Below are 17952 nucleotides of genomic sequence, written 5' to 3'. Positions count from 1 at the left end.
CTTTTCCAAAAGTCGATTGCATGAGACTTTTCAATGCTATAGTTCCGTTTTTTCTTTAAATATAACTTAATTAGCTTAGGTTTTCTTTTAAACACATTCAATTCAGCATCAATCATATCTACATTAACTATATGTGCTGAGTTATATACAATTCAATCTTTCCATTGTTTTGGAATTGCATTCATCACAGCGATGTAGGGCCTACTCAAAAAAGGTTATTGCAGGGTTTTGCTGCACAGTGACCTGTACATCTTCACATAACAGAAACTGATTTCTTTCAACATTCAACAAATCATTTATAACATTAAAACCTTTCTGGCGCCATTTTACAAAATCCAACAGTTGATTACCAACATCATTTCTGTCAACTTCCTCTAAACCTACTTTATTCTTATTATCAAGATATGTCAAAAATACCTCTGCTCCTTTCTCCCTCTTGACAACACCTGTTCACCTCCACCTCCACTTCCCTTCCCCTTTGTTTTGTCTGTGCCATGTTCGTCTTTGTCAGTTTTGCTAACGCTTGGCACGTGCAGCGCGCTGTCATGTGTGGCTGAACCAGTGTCAAAGGAAGACCGTGAGCCTCCACTACTGTCAGTGCGTTTGTCTGTTTGTCTCTGTCTTGTCTTGTCATGTTCTGCAGTGTGTTAGAGCACAGATGCTGTCCCCACGCTTATGCCCCGCCAACTTGCAAGCAAGGCACACCACATCATTTTCACACACGGAGACATGGAGTTTGGGTTTCAGGCATTTTGAACATACAATATTTTTTCCCACTGTCTTCTGTTCTTTGTGGTAGATTTTTGCCTGAAAACCAGCAACGGCGAGTAATTTCTCAAGGGGAGTTTTGGGGACGGTTATGAAAACGAACCTCCTCCATGTTTGAAACCTTGTTAGTTTGTTGTCTTTGTCTCTGTAACACCCAAGTTTTATGGCCGATCTTAGTTCACAGCCAGTCTTCACAATAGAGTGTTCAATTTCACTGTTTGCTATTGAAATGGGAATATCTAATACCCACAGTTTTGTTGGCGGCTCTTCGGTTCCAGAATCGTCACGCAGAATGAAGGGGTTAGTGTGAGACACTTGCAAGGTACAGTTACGAACAGTCATACCTTTGATGAGCAACTCATTTCTGGCTGCTTGCCGTGGAACTCCCCTGTAGTTAATTGAATTAAAAGACATTGTTCTGTTTTCAGATGTCGCAGAAAGTAGTCGGGTATATTCGCCATAAGCACCAGCCGAGGACTTACTAGTCTCGGTGAAAAGAGATTCAGCGAGATCCGTTTTAACCCTGTAAGTCGAGAGCCTGAATATTTCCATACCGCTTTAGGCGACTTGTTTTTGTTGTTGACGGTAGATGGGGTTGCAAACAGCAGAGCGGAAAAAAGCAGTTGCGGCCGAGGCTGCGGTTCAAGGACAAACAAGTTCGCGTTTTCTCCAACTGTACCGGTGCGGTGCGTGAGCACCACCGGTGAAGTCTCATGAACGAGGAAGGGACTACTGCACTCAATACAGACTGCCAGTGCACTGGAAATAAAGACTGCCTGTCACGTTTCATAGATCACAAAAGGTGATTATGAACGGTCAATTACTGCTAACTGACTATCCACACCACGATCCACTCTCGCAGTCACACAAAAAAGATAGAATCAACAAAAGTGTAAGTTTCAGACGCCTGTTTATATACGATCTCGCCACTTCCCTCCGTCGATACTTCACTTCAAACGTTGTTCTTACGTCAAATGCGTAAGGAAAGTAACTGACAAAAATGCCAGTTAAAGTTTATTAAATGATAATAACACGCTGAACCCGTTTAAAGACAGGAAAGATAGCTGTTATGCAAAAGCGCTGGTAAATGCAGGTGTCACACACCCCACGTCTGCTCCGCCTGGCGTCTGGCATTATTTTTTCTGCTTTGCTGTTTGCAACCCCATCTACCGTCATTCATGGGTGAGACATTTCAAAAATACCTCTGCTCCTTTCTCTGTTCTTTGTGGTAGATTTTTGCCTGAAAACCAGCAACGGCGAGTGTTTTCTCAAGGGGAGTTTTGGGGACGGTTATGAAAACGAACCTCCTCCATGTTTGAAACCTTGTTAGTTTGTTGTCTTTGTCTCTGTAACACTCAAGTTGACACTGGTTGTCTCCCTCATCTTCAGTCGACCGGACTACTGCAACTCCCTTCTGGCTAGCCTCCCCGCCTCATCCATTCATGGCCTACAACGAGTCCAGAACGCTGCTGCCAGGCTGACGTTGAGGAAGACAAAGCGAGACCACATCACCCCCCTACTTCGCTCCTTGCACTGGCTCCCTGTCAACATCCGAATCTCCTACAAACTGTCCACTCTGGTCTACAAGTGTCTCAACGACTCTGCTCCCGAGTACCTTCAATCCTCCCTGGACCTGTACACCCAGCCCTCCGACCGTCCCCTTCGTTCTGCTGCTGACCCACTCCGCCTTCACATCCCTCGCTCGAAACTCGCATCTGCTGGTCAGCGTGCATTCCCCTCCGCGGGCCCCTCCGTCTGGAACTCCCTGCCGCTTGAGCTTCGCCAGAGCCCCTCTCTTGACGCGTTCAAGAGTAGGTTGAAGACTCAGTTCTTCCCGTAGCTGGCTGCGACTTTCATGTTCGACGTAATGTGTTGTGCCCCAAAAGACATTCTTGTGCTGTGCTCTGTGAGAGGTGTTTTCTTTGTGTTTAATATTATTTTGTTTGGACCTAGCTATTGATGTGTACATTGTTGTTAAACAGTTGTTTGTTGTATGTTTATCAGGGTTTGCTAGTGTGTGATAGGGTTCGTGTCCATCTGTAGATGTTAGTTTCTTTGTTAGTCCTGTGTTGACAACTCTTCGACAAGCGCTCGGAACTGTACCCACGGAATACGCGCTATATAAGCTTCATATTGATGAAGCCTGTGCTGCGACTTCTGTCTTGTGTGTGGCGCACGTTATATGTCAAAGCAGCACCGCCCTGATATGGCCCTTCGTGGTCGGCCCGGCTGGGCGTTAAGCAAACAAACAAACAAACAAACAAACAAACCCCACCTTGTCACCACTCAAATGAAATCACAAATATAAAAGATGACTCGGTGGTAAGAAGGGTGCAATAGCACGGTACACTTAGCTTTTTGCCACTGAGTGGGCAACCCGTAAATAGTCTATCTCCACAACTGCTCCGTTGATTGAAGTGCCGGTTGGCGTGGAACCAAGCAGGGAACAGTGGAGATATCAGGCGCCTCACTCAGTCGCTGAAGGTCCTCCCCGTAGTTTACCAGAAGTGGTAAGTAGTGTAGAAGGTAGGACAACAACAGCAACAGCAAACCACCAGAACACCAGGTTACAGCATACAGCAGATGATGTTCCGGTTACAGCAAACAGCAGATACCGCACTCCCGCAAAGATAAGTAGGCTGCAACAAAAAGCATCGGTGCACTAAACATGCCACGCAACCCTTCACACTCCACCTTTAAACATGTCACCCTTACATATTTCATAGAGCACGTGCATGGCCTGCATAACGAACTTTTAAAACAACAAATCAGCCATTTTCCCTTCTCTTCATATCTGCAAAAAACATATACAGATTATACTTTTAGCGTCACAACGAGCATATTATGCGCTATCCTGGAAAGAACAACAGAGAGTATTTCATTCCACAAACATTGACTCGTCAAACAGCGTTTAATAATGATTTATTACCTCAACAGCCTATGAATGTGTAGCTCTCCTTAAGCCAAGTCAAGTCAAGTATTTTATTGTTTTGGGCCCAGAGGGCTTTGAAACAAAGATATAACTTCAACAAAAAAAGGTAACAAATCAGACAGTTAATATATGTATACAAATTGAGCGGACAAATACAACAATACTATACAACCAAAATAAATTGGCAATATACACTTCCATACATACAAACAAAAAAGAAAAGAAAAATAGGTTTAACAAAATCAGGTAAGAAATCAGACAGATAATATGTATACATTAAGCGGACAACGATAATATACAGCCGAAATAAATTTGCAATACCATTATGCCATGCATCTTTTATAAAGACACAAAACAAAACAAAAGCATGCATTACATACATACACATACCAATAAAGAAACTAGAGCGAATCCGCTTCCTTGTATGGCTTTCGCCCGTCGACGAATTAGTAGCCACAACCCTTGTACTGAGTTTTCTTCTGCGTTGAAATCCTCCAACACCCAGTCAAGAAACACCTGACGACCTCGTCGTCAGAAAAATAATTTTGCAGCGAAAGGCGGTCACTCCTCCGTTGTCCTAAGAGCCTTCCTGGACATGCAGAGCAGGCACGTTGACATAGAAAAATGTCACCACGTGTTGAAAAACCGTCAACTCTTAGACGAGGAAACAACCTTATCGCCTCAAAGTAAATGCCGAATGGGTCGTTTCAATGTCTCCCCCAAAGCATAGACCATTTATCCTGGACCGCCAAATAGCTCTCTCTCCGCTCTTTCTCTCTATTACGAGGTAGCGGCCTCTCGCATTTAGGAACCTACGCTTACATGGCCTTTCAGAAATCAGGGGGATGTCATATCCGGTGTCGATTGTAAACATGGACGAAGTTGCCGAGGTAAGTTCTGAAAATGCTAAAATAAACTCAGCTAAAGTGCATATGGAACATGTTTTTCGATGAGTTTTGTTAAGTTTAGTTTGGAGTTTTGGAAAATCCAGTTCATTGTCACCTCCCATTGTCACAAATAACTGGAGCGTGCTTTCTTTTCACTGTCTTCGAATCGCTGGCCTTTCAAACCGGACGCTAAGCGCCCCTGAAAGTCGAGCGTCGTAACCTCGAAGGGTCACGTGACGAGTTGGCGGTCCAGGCTATTTTGGTCTATGCCCAAAGCGCGTCGAAAACATTTTCATTTTCATTTACATAAATGTTGTGTCCCATCGCTGGGAAATTCGGGTCGCTTCCTCCCAGTGGAAATCTAGCAGCAACAGAGTCGCGCTACCTAGGTGTCTGCGTGTTTAGGTGTATTCAGCCACCTGCACTTATGGCAGAATGACCAAGGTCTTTAACGTGCCATTGTGGTGACACGGGGGTGGGAGATGGATACCGTATCTGGGTCTGCACATAAAGTTGACCCGTGTCCGTCCCGGCCCGGATTCGAACCAGCGACCTCTCGATCACAAGTCCAGTGCTCTTCCACCTGAGCTACCCGGGCCCCCGCATCACATGACTCCAGCGACCAATCGCTATCGTCACAAGTCTATGCAGTTTTAGTTGATTTTGCTAAGCCAGCAAAATCCCGCACGTGGAAACCCTGTACACAATATTACATCTCGCACTCCAGCCCAGGCGTGGAGATAAAACGAATTTCACGTGCTAAGCTCAGTCAGCAAAATATCCTTCAGTTGCGATAAGCACAGGCGCTTTGCATCGCAATTTCGGAAAGGCACCCCACATAGTGTTTCTTTCCCAATCCATGTCACCAAACCGTGACACTGCCCGACTTTAAATACCGTTTAGTTTAATTGCAATTAAAATTTACATAATGCACTTGCCGTGTATATTTTTTGCTGAATTGATTCTGCCGGTTGTTATGAAATTAATTGACAAAATTAAAAAAAACAAGTCGCGTAAGGCGAAAATACAATATTTAGTCAAGTAGCTGTCGAACTCACAGAATGAAACTGAACGCAACGCAACGCAGCAAGACCGTATACTCATAGCATCGTCACTCCACCGCCCGTGGCAAAGCCAAGGCAGTGCACGTGGAATTGACAAGAAGAGCGGGGTATTCGTTGCGCTGAGAAGGATAGCACGCTTTTCTGTACCTCTCTTCGTTTTAACTTTCTGAGCGTGTTTTTAATCCAAACATATCATATCTATATATTTTTGGAATCAGGAACCGACAAAAACAAATTGGATAATAATTTTTATATATTTAATTTTCAGAGCTTGTTTTTAATCCAAATATAACATATTTATATGTTTTTGGAATCAGCAAATGATGGAGAATAAGATAAACCTACATTTGGATCGTTTTATAAATTGTTTTCTTTTTTTACAATTTTCAGATTTTTAATGACCAAAGTCATTAATTAATTTTTAAGCCACCAAGCTGAAATGCAATACCGAAGTCCGGGCTTCGTCGAAGATTACTTGACCAAAATTTCAACCAATTTGGTTGAAAAATGAGGGCGTGACAGTGCCGCCTCAACTTTCACGAAAAGCCGGATATGACGTCATCAAAGACATTTATCAAAAAAATGAAAAAAACGTTCGGGGATTTCATACTCAGGAACTCTCATGTCAAATTTCATAAAGATCGGTCCAGTAGTTTAGTCTGAATCGCTCTACACACACACACACACACACACACACACACGCACAGACAGACAGACAGACACACATACACCACGACCCTCGTTTCGATTCCCCCTCGATGTTAAAATATTTAGTCAAAACTTGACTAAATATAAAAACAGCCCCGCTCTGCAGAGGAGACATCTAGTCTGTAGATTGTTTGGTATGGTATGTCGAAGTTGACAGTTGCTGTCATCTCAAGTAAACACACGCACGTGTAAGGTTGTTTTAATGGGGAAAAAGTAATCAATAGGAATGGGGGGGGGGGGGGTGGAGACAGAGAGACAGAGACAGATAGAGAGACAGAGAGACAGACAGAAAGACACAGAGAAAGAGAGACAGACAGACGAACAGAGACAGAGAGACAAACAGACAGACAGACAGAGAGAGACAGAGTGACAGAGAGACAGACAGACAGAAACAGACAGACAGATAGACAGACAGAGAGACAGAGAGAGATAGAGACAGACAGACAGAGAGATATAGAGAGAGAGAGACTGGCAGAGAGAGAGAGAGATGAGAAAGAGACTGGCAGAGACAAAGAGAGAGAGAGAGAGAGAGCTCGAACTCGAAAACTTTATTACCGAGGGATGATAGCATTATGTCCATATGGTCCTTTCTTACAGCTAGTCCCTACTATAATACACACATGAAACGAGAGAAAGAGAGAGACAATGACAATGACAATGACAAATCTTTATTTTTCGAGGGTGACAAGAATAAGCATAGATATGCTTTTTTGCATCTGGCCCTCGCCCTAAAGAGGGACTAAACTATTTTACTATAACTATGACTAGGGAGAAAAAAAGAAGAAAAAAAAAAAAAAAAAGGTTACATAAAAACATTAATGGTAGAACATATAAGTTTATGTACATGAAGCGCATTATGATGGAGAGAGAGAGGGGGGGGGGGGTAGCACGGAGGGGCAGACAGACACACAGACACACAGACACACAGACAAGACAGGCAGATAAACAGACAGAAAAGCGAGCATTCACGAGTGCATCGTGCATGCCAGAATTCTTTGAGACGAACAAAGAGTTCGGGTTACAAAGCGGCCAAAGCCACGCAGCCGACAAGAGAGTTCTCTACTTCTAAACTTTAGTGCACGCGTACCATACAGAGTAGTATGGACTGGGGTCAGATGCACTTAGGTTTTTGCCTCAACCAATTCAAACTCTTAATTAATTATATCTAATGTTTCGCTAGAGGAAGGAACCCAATTTCTTTTTTGCTACGACCGTGTGTATCCGACTTCCAAGGTATAAACCCAATTTCTGCTCAATCGACCCATACACCGTCATAACTTGAGAGAACTAAGTGCGGACAGACGAACAAACAAACAATGCAACCAACAAACAAGCAAACAAACAGATTGAAACTTTAGGCAATTAAAAGTTAACTGTCCTTTACTACCCAAGAAGTGCCAGGAGACATAATTGAACTGAGAAGAAGAACGGAGATAAAATGTACTTTAACTTTGTATGAAGCTTCGCGTATAAGGAAAATCCTGTAATTTGTGTGTGTGCGTGTGCGTGCGTGTGTGTGTGTGTGTGTGTTTGTTTGTATCTGCGTGTGTGAACCTTGTACCTTGTGCGCGTAAATATATACACATGTATCTCTGTTCAGTCCTTCGCCTTCTCTTTTTCTGTCACTCTAGATCTCTCTGTCTCTGTCTTTTTCTCGTTTGATATCTCTTTCCATTCCTTTGATTGAAGTACCAAAGCATACAAAGGCAGTTTCAATCGAAGAGCATGCGTAGGTAATCAGTATTCGTGATGTTAAAGGCGCATTAAAGGCACAGTAAGCCTCCCGTAAACCATCACAGATACGGTCAGGCTTTTACACACAGTACAAACACCCTTTCATTTAAACACTCACCGATTGAGAACATCCTAGGTGCCCTCCGTAAAGAGCGAACAATTTTCAAAGAATTTATTTTTGCGTGGTTTATCTTACCCCTGAGCCATCGTGAACCCGTGTGATCCAGTTTCCATTTTTCACAATGTAGTCGTCAGTTAGTCATTTGAATGCGACTCGATGTGAGCTTATCTACAATAGCACGTTTTTATGCACGAAACAAACGGCTGTGGTTCACAAGAACTCTAGCGATGGCTTTTGACTGTTGAGAGGAATGGCGATATGCATAAACCGTCGTCTGCTACGACCCTTGCGTGACCCTGCTTCCGGGCTTTTCTTTTTTCAAAACTTTCACAACTTCAAATTGTACTGATCTTGTCTTGATGAAAAAAGAATTCTTTTATGATAAAAGAATGTTTGTGTAACAAGCTGTCAATTTATTATTTAGATTTTAAAAGTTAGGTCTAGCGCAAAAACGCACCACGGTCCAAAAACATTCTGATAATCATCGATCCACGGCTATGGCCAGTTTACATCGATAGAATGAGACCCGAAGGGAAGTAACTCATTTTTGACCTGAGTTCAGGATGGGTCCAAAAAGTGTTCGAGACAATCTGCAAAATTAATTCTTTAAAAATTGCTCGCTCTTTACGTAGGGCACCTAGGATGTTCCCGTTTGGTGAGCGTTCAAATGGAAGGGTGTTTGTACTGTGTGTAAAAGCCTGACAGTATCTGTGATGGTTTACGGGAGGCTTTCTGTCCGGCCGTGATTTCCGGTATTCAGTGAATATTCATAACAGCCATCCAGCACCAAAACGAGGCGCCATTGTTGTAGAGGAGCAAGTCCACGAAAATAAATTCTTTGAAAATTTCTCACGCTCGACAGAAAGCAGCCAGGATGTTCCCGTTCGGTGAGCGTTCAAATGGAAGTATGCTTGTACTGTATGTAGACGCTCGGGGAGCTCTGTGATGGTTTACGGGAGGCTTACTGTGCCTTTAAGCCTCCCGTAAACCATCACAGATACTGTCAGGCTTTTACACACAGTACAAACACCCTTTCATTTAAACACTCACCGCTTGAGAACATCTTAGGTGCCCTCCGTAAAGAGCGAGCAATTTTCAAAGAATTTATTTTTGCGTGGTTTATCTTACCACTGATACAGTTTCCTTTTTTTCACAATGTAGTCGTCAGTTCGTGATTTCCAATGCGACTCGCTGTAAGCTTATCTGCAATAGCACGTTATTATGTACCTCTGAATCTAAACGCAACAGATGGCTGCAATTCACACGAACTCTAGCAATGGCTTTTGACTGTTCAGAGGAACTGGCGATAGGCATTACCGTCGTCTGCTACGAGAACCACGACCTTGCGTGACCCTGCTTCCGGGCTTTTCTTTTTTTTAACTTTTAAAATTTCGAATTGTACTGATCTTGTCTTGATGGACAAATAATTCTTTTATGATTTAAGAATGTTTGTGTAACAAGCTGTCAATTTATTATTTAGATTTTAAAAGTTATAGTCTAGCGCCAAAACGCACCGTCCGATTTTGTTATCAGACAATCCGCAAAATTAATTCTGTGAAAATTGCTCGCTCTTTACGTAGGGCAACTTGGATGTTCAAAAGCGGTGAGTGTGTAAATAAGAGGGTGTTTGTACTGTGTGTAAAAGCCTGATAGTATCTGTGATGGTTTACGGGAGGCGTACTGTGCCTTTAAGCTCCCCAGCAAAAAATATGAAAAGAACCACACGCACACACACACACACCGTCACACACACTAAGTCACTAACAAACACACACACACACACACACACACACACACATTACGAACACTATCACACTCATACTCACTTAGGTTAAGTACAAACACAAAAACACACACAAAGACTCACACACACACACACACACACACACACACACACACACACACACACACGAACACTCACGAGCCCGCTCACACACACGTAGATTAGTGAACAAGTGGTCGCTTTTGTATATCGATACAAATTTCCTTTTATTCCTTATAAATTATTGGCTATTATGTTTGGCTCTCGTTGAAACTGTAGATATTATGGTAAGCTGAAGGAGAAAGGTGTTAATTATACCACAACCCCCGAAAGGCAGGTTCTAATGCACAACAATATAATAACCGCTGTACACATGGTTATGAATCATTAAAGGCACAGTAAGCCTCCCGTAAACCATCACAGAGCTCCCCGAGCGTCTACATACAGTACAAGCATACTTCCATTTAAACGCTCACCGAACGGGAACATCCTGGCTGCTTTCTGTCGAGCGTGAGAAATTTTCAAAGAATTTATTTTCGTGGACTTGGCCCTTTACAACAATGGCGCCTCGTTTTGGTGCTGGACGGCTGTTATGAATATCCCGGGAATCACGCCCGGACAGTAAGCCTCCCGTAAACCATCACAGATACTGTCACGCTTTTACACACAGTACAAACACCCTTCCATTTGAACGCTTACCAAACGGGAACATCCTAGGTGCCCTACGTAAAGAGCGAGCAATTTTTAAAGAATTAATTTTGCAGATTGTCTCGAACACTTTTTGGACCCATCCTGAACTCAGGTCAAAAATGAATTACTTCCCTTAAACTGGCGATAGCCGTGGATCGATGATTATCAGAATGTTTTTGGACCGTGGTGCGTTTTTGCGCTAGACCTAACTTTTAAAACCTAAATAATAAATTGACAGCTTGTTACACAAACATTCTTTAATCATAAAAGAATTCTTTTTTCATCAAGACAAGATCAGTGCAATTCGAAGTTGTGAAAGTTTGAAAAAAGAAAAGCCCGGAAGCAGGGTCACGCAAGGGTCGTAGCAGACGACGGTTTATGCGGCATATCGCCGTTCCTCTCAACAGTCAAAAGCCATCGCTAGAGTTCTTGTGAACCACAGCCGTTTGTTTTGTGCATAAAAACGTGCTATTGTAGATAAGCTCACATCGAGTCGCATTCAAATGACTAACTGACGACTACATTGTGAAAAAGGGAAACTGGATCACACGGGTTCACGATGGCTCAGGGGTAAGATAAACCACGCAAAAATAAATTCTTTGAAAATTGTTCGCTCTTTACGGAGGGCACCTAGGATGTTCTCAATCGGTGAGTGTTTAAATGAAAGGGTGTTTGTACTGTGTGTAAAAGCCTGACCGTATCTGTGATGGTTTACGGGAGGCTTACTGTGCCTTTAACCCGATTGTCCATACAATCCCACTTTCATCACCTCGACATTTCCTCGTTGAAATACCGTTTTACTTTGATGTAATGTGGGTAAGTGTATGATAATATGTGTGGATTGAATAAGGCACGCTTTTATGACCGGCACGGTTGGCCTAGTGGTAAGGCGTCCGCCCCGTGATCGGGAGGTCGTGGGTTCGAACCTAAGACTTTAAAATTGGCAATCTAGTGGCTGCTCCGCCTGGCGTCTGGCATTATGGGGTTAGTGCTAGGACTGGTTGGTCCGGTGTCAGAATAATGTGACTGGGTGAGACATGAAGCCTGTGCTGCGACTTCTGTCTTGTGTGTGGCGCACCTTATATGTCAAAGCAGCACCGCCCTGATATGGCCCTTCGTGGTCGGCTGGGCGTTAAGCAAACAAACAAACAAAACGCTTTTATGGCCAGATAGAAGTGCTAAACTGTGAATTTCTTGATGTTAAAACAGATTGGATACAATTTACTGTGTTATTTATTTTTAAATGTCGAGCCAAACGAATAAAACCGGTTAGGTGTACCCACAATCAGACAACGAGGTTGCGTTGCGTTGCGTTGCGTTGCGTTGCGTTGCGTTGTGTTGTGTTGTGTTGTGTATTGTATTGAATTGTATGGTACTGCATTGAACAACCCTTATGAAGCATCAAGTGTAGCAATTTACATTTTTTTTAAGGAATTTTAGGCCTAGCTAATGGGTTTTTAATGTAGCATTGTGTAACCTTGATCCGTACATCTACAGTTAGGCTATTTTGCATATACATTTAAAAAAAAAAGTTTACTAAGAAAAATAACACCCATACTGCAGGAGAGAGAGTCTGCAGTGCCACTTTTTAGTTTGGACAATGCTTTCTGACACAAATTCTGCCTGCTACACGGAGTGAGAATCATGGATCAAACAAGTACCAGAACTCACGAGAATGAGCAAAGTTGCGTGCTTGTGATTACCGATTTTAGCAATTCTAAGTTAGGCGTAACATGACAGCGTCTTAAAACGTAGCATGCTACGCTGTAAGCGTAACAGTTGGCCGCTCTGTGATCGTATCGTGATAAACCGTTCACGGGAAAAATTGAGGAATTTCAAAGCCTAGATCAAAGCTAGCACACCGCAGAGCTCATTTCGTTGACTAGAGCCTCTATCTCATGTATCTCGTGGGATAGATTATCCCCCTTTTCCTGTTCTCATCCTTTTGTGGTGCAGCACACCAGTCCTCACATCTTCCTCCTTTTCTTTTTTTTTCTCTCTCCATGTTGGCAATCACAACGTCTACGTGTCTTGTGTTTTTGTTGCATTCTGTTCTCGTGACAGAGACAAGTTATGATTATTCTCTCTCAATACTACTTCATCACACTCAAAACGCTAAAATACTGCCGGTTTGCAAGCTACAATTATGCACTCTATATAACAGAGTGCTCAAATACTACTACAACACAATCAAAACGCTAAATACTGCCCGTTTGCAAGCACTCTACACACTATGGAACAGAGCGCTCCTTAGATTGTATCAGACTATTTTCCCCGTGGAACAGAATCTTTTTTTTTTCTTCTAGAAAACGACCTTGTCAACAAACTATAAACTACCATATTAACACACTCTCGATACCACATTGTCTCTTCACATCCCTGTCAGTGTCAATAGACTTTAAACACCAAGATCTCCATGAAGTCATTGGTGACGTAGAGGAGCCCCTGCTGATCCAGGGCCACAGCTGCAGGGTCAGTGAGACCGTGTTTGGAGGTCAAGACGTCAGCGATACGGGTCCCACGTGCAGAAAGGGCCAGCACGCATCTTTTGCCGCGGTCCACCAGGTAGACAAACCCCGCTGGGTCGCAGCACACGCCTTGTGCGTTTTGCAGAGGATCTCCGTCTGCTTTGGGGAACTCGTACCTGAAACAGTAGAGTGGGTGAGTAGGCAAGGCAAGGAAATAGTTGAGGGTGTGAGTGAAACATCAGGGCCGAGGTGCACGAAAACGTTACCAACCGGGTGGGAGCCAGCCGCGGTGTTGGATTGGCTGAAATTGAGATTGGTTGTGATTTCAACGAATCAGACCCCGTGGTTTGTTCTCTCCCGTTTGGGTGGCACCCACTTTTGGTTCGTGCACCTCAGCCCTGATCGCAGTCGAGAAACTAGAATACATTTCAAAATGGAGATGCGTTTATTTCTCATAAACATGCTTCTGTGAAGAGTTGAATGTCTTCATGCTGCAAAACGTTTACATGACAAGCTATACCATGAACAACCCAATGCTGCCCAGTCCTTATAAACACTCCAAAACTAACTGTGCCAAAAACATATTGCGACACCTTTCGTATGGCAACTCGGCATTCATTACTGTGTCATTTCAGTTAAACTTCACTCAACTTGGCTATCTGTCACACTTTTCGATCACAGATTTCTTTCAAACGGGTAACGTGACCGCCCTGCAACAATGACATGACACGGGAATTAACGTTTTAATAGGGGTACGGCAGTGGTCGCAATAATTCTTTTGCGCAGTTTATACTGGTTACTTCGGCAGATTTGCCTCAAGTCATCCCAGAACACTGACGACATTTGATTTTCTCAGCCACAGCCCTCCTTAAAATAAACAAGTCGTGTAAGGCAAAAATAATTAATTATTTTAGTCAAGCTGTCGAACTCACAGAACGCACTGCATTTTTTCACCAAGACAATACTCACACCGGTGACACTGTGACGGTTCCCCTACGCTTTGTGTTCGGTGCCCTGACCCTTTGTGTTCGGTTCCCACTCGGTTCCCACACGCCAAAATTCGCGGACAAAACATCCATTTATGGTAGTATTACGCAATGTTGCTCTCTGAGAATGGTCTTGTTAGATCTGTGAGTGTTTACACTACATGCCTAGGTGCTGTTGGATTGAAGGTTTTTGATATTTTAGCCGTTATTAGGTAGAATGCCTTCCACTTTACTGCAAAACTGCATAATTCGTAGCATCGGCAAGAAATATCCTACCAAAAAATGCCTGCTTGGAACTGTCGTTGGTCCAGCAAAAAGTTCAACATGTCTGTAGCAGACAGCCCAAGTTTCAAGATTGTAGGGCCATCCAAACAGCCGTAATAATAAAAACAACAAAAGTAGTCAGTGAAATTGGCTGTGTTCGGTCCCCACACACTTTTGTGACGTAGGCGTGACGGTTCCCATAATTCATTGTGTCGGTCCCCACTTTCTGTGTCGGACCCCACTTTCGACCTAATTTATCTGTGACGGACCCCACAACCAGCCTATTTTGTGTCGGTCCCCACACCTTCTTGGATTTATGACTTGCCGGTTACTTGTATCATTGTATTCATTGAATCTAATTGTCTCGGAGTTATTTTTCAGCAACAACCGGCAAGGCAGCACCTTTTGTGATACCAAGTAAGTCAGATGACATCAGTATGTGTGTGAGAGAGAGAGAGAGAGAGAGAGAGAGAGAGAGAGAGAGAGAGAGAGAGAGAGAGAGAGAGAGAGACTAACTTTATTAGTTTATGCCACAAATAATATATAACATTATTTATCTCTGGGACGGTTCCCAGTATACCAGCAAATTATGTGTTGATCCACCCACACCTTCTTGAACTGGCCTTCCCAATATCTACTCTTAGTCTTACGGCCTTGGAGATATGCAATTTGGCACATTTTTAAAATAAAAGATCCACCTGTCGTATGTGAGATTCAGTTTTCAGAGCAAAATGCTGCCCAGGGACTTCTAGTGGTGATTGAAAAAAAAAAGAGTACTTGCCTGTGTCAAGTATGTGTCTTGATCCACGCTTGTTGTAAGAGGCAACTTTTCCCAGCTCCTTGTGTTCATGACTGCTTTCTCTTAAAATTAATTACTTTATGACAGTCAGAATACAATGGAACAAGGCTACATAAACCCTGACAGCCTACGACAACGGCCCGACTAAGGCTCAACACCGCGCCAATAAATTCAGCATTGGGCCAATGTTGGGCCATGATTGCTCCGTTTTCGTAGGCTATCAGGGTCAAAGATACATATTGGTAAACTAGTAAAATACATGTTCAGCATCATCAGCAATACCACAAAAGGATTAAAACAAGAAATTCCTCCGATAGGAACTACACCCCCGTCAAAGGGAAATAACCTTCTCAGTTGGTGGCAGTGAGAATGGTTATTTCCCTTTGACCAACGGGGGTGTCCGTCTATACCAGGCCTTGTATAATTTTAATCCACCAATAACTCCCTAACCGTGTGTTTGACTGGTCCCAATTTTTGTAAGGACCGTCTCAGGAATGTATAGAACCTGTTCACCAAGTTTGGTGACGATCGGTCCGTTCATTCTTGAGATCTACTTGCGAACACAAACACATCGAGTGAAACCTATACACACCCCTATACCGGGGGTGTAAAAATCCTATTAGCTGTATGTCAGCGGCACAATGCAACCAGAACCAGCGTTTATGTGGAGTGATCGGGTGCTGGTCACTACCGCGAGCGTCACTACCGCGAGTACCACTACCGCGTCTCACACTAAAGTTGTGTTTCCGTACCCGCGATAGCGTTTTTCCAGCGGTGCGACGAAAATCAAGCACATAGAAAATGACCAGGAGTGTTTCCACACGCGCGACGCGTTAGCGGCGCGACAAGCGGCAAGCGACGCGATTTTTTTGAAAGGGTCCTGGAGCGATTTTTTCGCGTTGTCGCGCGGCAACGCGGGAGTTTACAGATTTTACCGCATGTTTAAAACGCAAGTACGGAAACACGTCACGCGTTTGCGCGCGTTTTCTTTTGTCGCTGCCGCTGTCGCGGGTACGGAAACAGAACTTACCGCGAGTACGACACTACCGCGAGTACGACACTACCGCGAGTATAACACTACCGCGTGTCACACTACCGCGAGTATAACATTACCGCGTGTCATTTTATGACTTCCATGGCTGAAGGCAAAGGTTGAAATGTTTCCTTGAAATATAAAACAAAAAGGCCTGGTCTGTTCTCTGAACACTAATTCAATGTTTGTCATGCTAACCAAGAACTCAAAACGATCAGAACACACTATCAGAATACATATAGAATGGGTTGCTTCCAATCAAAGCCGTTAGAACACAAACTCACAAGAAGTAAGTTTGCATGCGTTCTCTCTACGGTTATGGTACTCGCGGTTGTGGTACGCGCGGTAGTGTGACACGCGGCAGTGTTATACTCGCGGTAGTGTCGTACTCGCGGTAGTGTGACACGCGGTAGTGTTACACGCGGTAGTGTCGTACTCGCCGTAGTGTGACACGCGGTAGTGACGCTCGCGGTAGTGTCGCATAACCGGAGTCAGTGATCTGGAAAGGTGTCAATCTCTCTCTCTCTCTCTCTCTCACTCTCTCTCTCTCTCTCTCTCACACATACACACACACACACACACACACACACACACACACACACACACACACATACTGATGTCATCTGACTTACTTGGTATCACAAAAGGTGCTGCCTTGCCGATTTTTGCTGAAAAATAACTCCGAGACAATTAGATTCAATGAATACAATGATACAAGTAACCGGCAAGTCATAAATCCAAGAAGGTGTGGGGACCGACACAAAATAGGCTGGTTGTGGGGTCCGTCACAGAGAAATTAGGTCGAAAGTGGGGTCCGACACAGAAAGTGGGGACCGACACAATGAATTATGGGAACCGTCACGCCTACGTCACAAAAGTGTGTGGGGACCGAACACAGCCAATTTCACTGACTACTTTTGTTGTTTTTATTATTACGGCTGTTTGGATGGCCCTACAATCTTGAAACTTGGGCTGTCTGCTACAGACATGTTGAACTTTTTGCTGGACCAACGACAGTTCCAAGCAGGCATTTTTTGGTAGGATATTTCTTGCCGATGCTACGAATTATGCAGTTTTGCAGTAAAGTGGAAGGCATTCTACCTAATAACGGCTAAAATATCAAAAACCTTCAATCCAACAGCACCTAGGCATGTAGTGTAAACACTCACAGATCTAACAAGACCATTCTCAGAGAGCAACATTGCGTAATACTACCATAAATGGATGTTTTGTCCGCGAATTTTGGCGTGTGGGAACCGAGTGGGAACCGAACACAAAGGGTCAGGGCACCGAACACAAAGCGTAGGGGAACCGTCACAGTGTCACCGGTGTGATACTGCTTCGTCAATCCCTGCGGCAAAGAAATCGCTCACACTTTTCACGTGGATCACGCAGTGAAATTGACAAGCCAGTATAGCGCAGTAGCGGTTCCGCTTTGCAGGAAAGTGCACTTTTCTGAATTCTGTGTAACTTTCTTAACTTATTTTTAATCCATAAAACATATAACATATCTATAAAACTTAATATCTACAAAATGTAAAAAGAACCTACTTAACTTTGCCGGCGTTGTTGACACAGAGCAGCTTCTGTACATCGGACACGAAGAGCAGCCCGTCTTTAGGAGTGGAGGCCAGGAAGCTGGGAGCCTTGAAGAGCATCTGACTTGAGGCCCTGTCCTTGTCGATCGTCTCCGTGATGAAGCCGCTCAGCGACACAAAGTCCACACACACTGGATT

The 17952-nt window shown here is 43.7% G+C and overlaps 1 protein-coding gene across 4 annotated transcripts in view; it reads right to left on the bottom strand.

The window, feature by feature from the left end:
• Positions 1-10173: 10173 nt before the first annotated feature.
• LOC138952349 (tripartite motif-containing protein 3-like) overlaps positions 10174-17952 on the bottom strand; it is a 35196-nt gene continuing 27417 nt past the window's right edge. For all 4 annotated transcript variants that reach the window (XM_070323997.1, XM_070323995.1, XM_070323998.1 and 1 more), the window contains exons 8-9: positions 17768-17952; positions 10174-13310 (exon numbers count right to left, since the gene is read on the bottom strand). In XM_070323997.1, coding sequence (XP_070180098.1) covers positions 13055-13310; positions 17768-17952 — 441 coding nt within the window. In that variant the 3' untranslated portion in view covers positions 10174-13054. The remainder of the gene's footprint in view (positions 13311-17767) is intronic.

Source organism: Littorina saxatilis, linkage group LG17, assembly GCF_037325665.1.
Source record: "Littorina saxatilis isolate snail1 linkage group LG17, US_GU_Lsax_2.0, whole genome shotgun sequence".
NCBI classification, from domain to species: domain Eukaryota; kingdom Metazoa; phylum Mollusca; class Gastropoda; order Littorinimorpha; family Littorinidae; genus Littorina; species Littorina saxatilis.
The sequence above is the reverse complement of the archived record's forward strand: the minus strand, read 5'-3'. Positions and strand labels throughout refer to the sequence as shown.